The 1,764-nt window shown below is 40.1% G+C and overlaps 1 protein-coding gene across 1 annotated transcript in view; it reads right to left on the reverse strand.

Moving 5' to 3' along the window:
- The window catches only part of LOC306756737 (gamma-glutamyl hydrolase), a gene marked incomplete at both ends in the record, with an annotated part of 12,110 nt that extends 10,560 nt beyond the window's left edge, over positions 1–1,550 (reverse strand). The window contains one exon of the mRNA XM_079241578.1: positions 1,442–1,550. Within this exon, the coding sequence (XP_079097704.1) occupies positions 1,442–1,550 (109 nt within the window). The remainder of the gene's footprint in view (positions 1–1,441) is intronic.
- Between the last annotated feature and the right edge of the window lie 214 nt (positions 1,551–1,764).

The following is a 1,764-nucleotide window of genomic DNA, read 5'->3' on the forward strand; positions in this document are numbered from 1 at the left end:
CAAATGACTGAAAAGACGCTCATTGTGAGAATGTCTCTTTAACCTTTAAGCTGAAACTCCCCTGACTGGTTAGATGTCTTCAAATGAAAAAAATAAAAAAATAAAAGGCAATTTGCCTTTATTATAGCTTTTAGGGTCACTGTAACATGAATAACAGCTAATTTAAATCAGCACATCATGCATGTTAACTCCTAGTCAAGTTAACCATCAGACAGACTATATAATCCAGACTCGTATACTGCGTATTAAAGATGTATGTGGATTTGGACAAATAAATAGTCCATGGATAAGTTCCTTTCAGCTGCTTTCTGTCTACTGAGGCAGCAATGATGGCACTTCTAACAGGGTTTGTTTTTTATTTAGTCAATTTTGCCCACTTGAGTTGTTGTAAACAGCTGGTTTAATTTTTATTTTAGAATGTGTATATTAGGAATGGCAAAGTAAAAATAAAATAAATAAATAAGGTAAAAAAAAAAAAAAAAAAGAGAGACGTTAAATATTGATCTATTGTAACTGTTTCCTCTAGCTAAGGTTTACTCTGTTCTAATTGGTCAATAGGTTGATCAGACACCTCCCACCATTTTTTACACAGAGACATGCCTAGTAGCTACACACCCCGTTTCTGGGATCTGACAAACTGAAGCAATGTGAAAAAGTCCTGCAAAAAGCCTTATTTTCTTCACATCGGCCTCCTCTGACATCACATGTTGAGTAACACAGAACGTTCCAAACCAGTTTTGCTGGATCTAGTCCAAGCCACATGGAGATGCAGGGACAAAATGTTAGGGTAAAAACTGAGCCTGTTTTAGTTCTTTTGACTTTAAACTATGGAAACACGTCTATTCATTCATTCATTCATTCTTCATAAGGTCATATCTGTGCTTATTCCAGTCATTTCCATGCAAGAGAGGACGCTACACCTGCAAGAGTCCACACAGAGCTCTCTTCACACAAAACCTTTTTTTTTTTTTTTTTTTTTTACCCCCACAGACCTTCACACTGCCTGACAAATTACAAGTCAAATGTCTGAAAACACACCAACTTATTTATCTTCAATGTGTAAGTGAGTGCAAATAGACATATAGACAATATACTGTCTATTTTTTTATTACCTAATAATAATGAGAGAAAAGAGGAGGGGGGGCTCACATGAAGTTCAGCATGAGACACGTGGAAATAAACGAGATGCTGCAACAAGACATGGCTAAAAATGTGCAAGACTATAACAGCTTTTTCATTTACTGGATTCACTTTGTACAATATATTTGGACAACTAGATTAAGCCCCACTGATAAGGTTAACAGAGTCACTTTCCATGCAGCCACACACACACACACACACCTTTTCTCGAACATTCTCTGAAAATTACATAACAACCCAGCAAATCTAACGCGTTCAACGAAGTGCAGTGAAAAAGGCAGCCTCCTGGCTCATGTCTTACCGATGATCGGTCGTGTGTTGAGCTGCTGGCTCCTCTGCTCACACAGACCCGGGCCGCTCCAGATGCAGGCGATGAGCACCGCCAGCACCGCTGCAGTCGGCCGACACATGGCTACTGTGACAGCTGGGGGTGAGGAATCACTTCACAGGCTCAGGATGGCCAGTTACAATAAACGCTGCTGTCCCGTCCTGGAGGATAAAAAAAAAAAAAGGCACAAATTAAAGGAGAATAACGGCCAAAGAGTAAAGGTGCTGCTTCCTGGGTGATGATGGAGAGGGACTGAGGGACGATCCAGACGTCTGAGCCGGTGCATCAAATCAGTC

Source organism: Telmatherina bonti (genome assembly GCF_933228915.1).
Source record: "Telmatherina bonti genome assembly, chromosome: 6".
In the NCBI taxonomy this organism is placed as follows: domain Eukaryota; kingdom Metazoa; phylum Chordata; class Actinopteri; order Atheriniformes; family Telmatherinidae; genus Telmatherina; species Telmatherina bonti.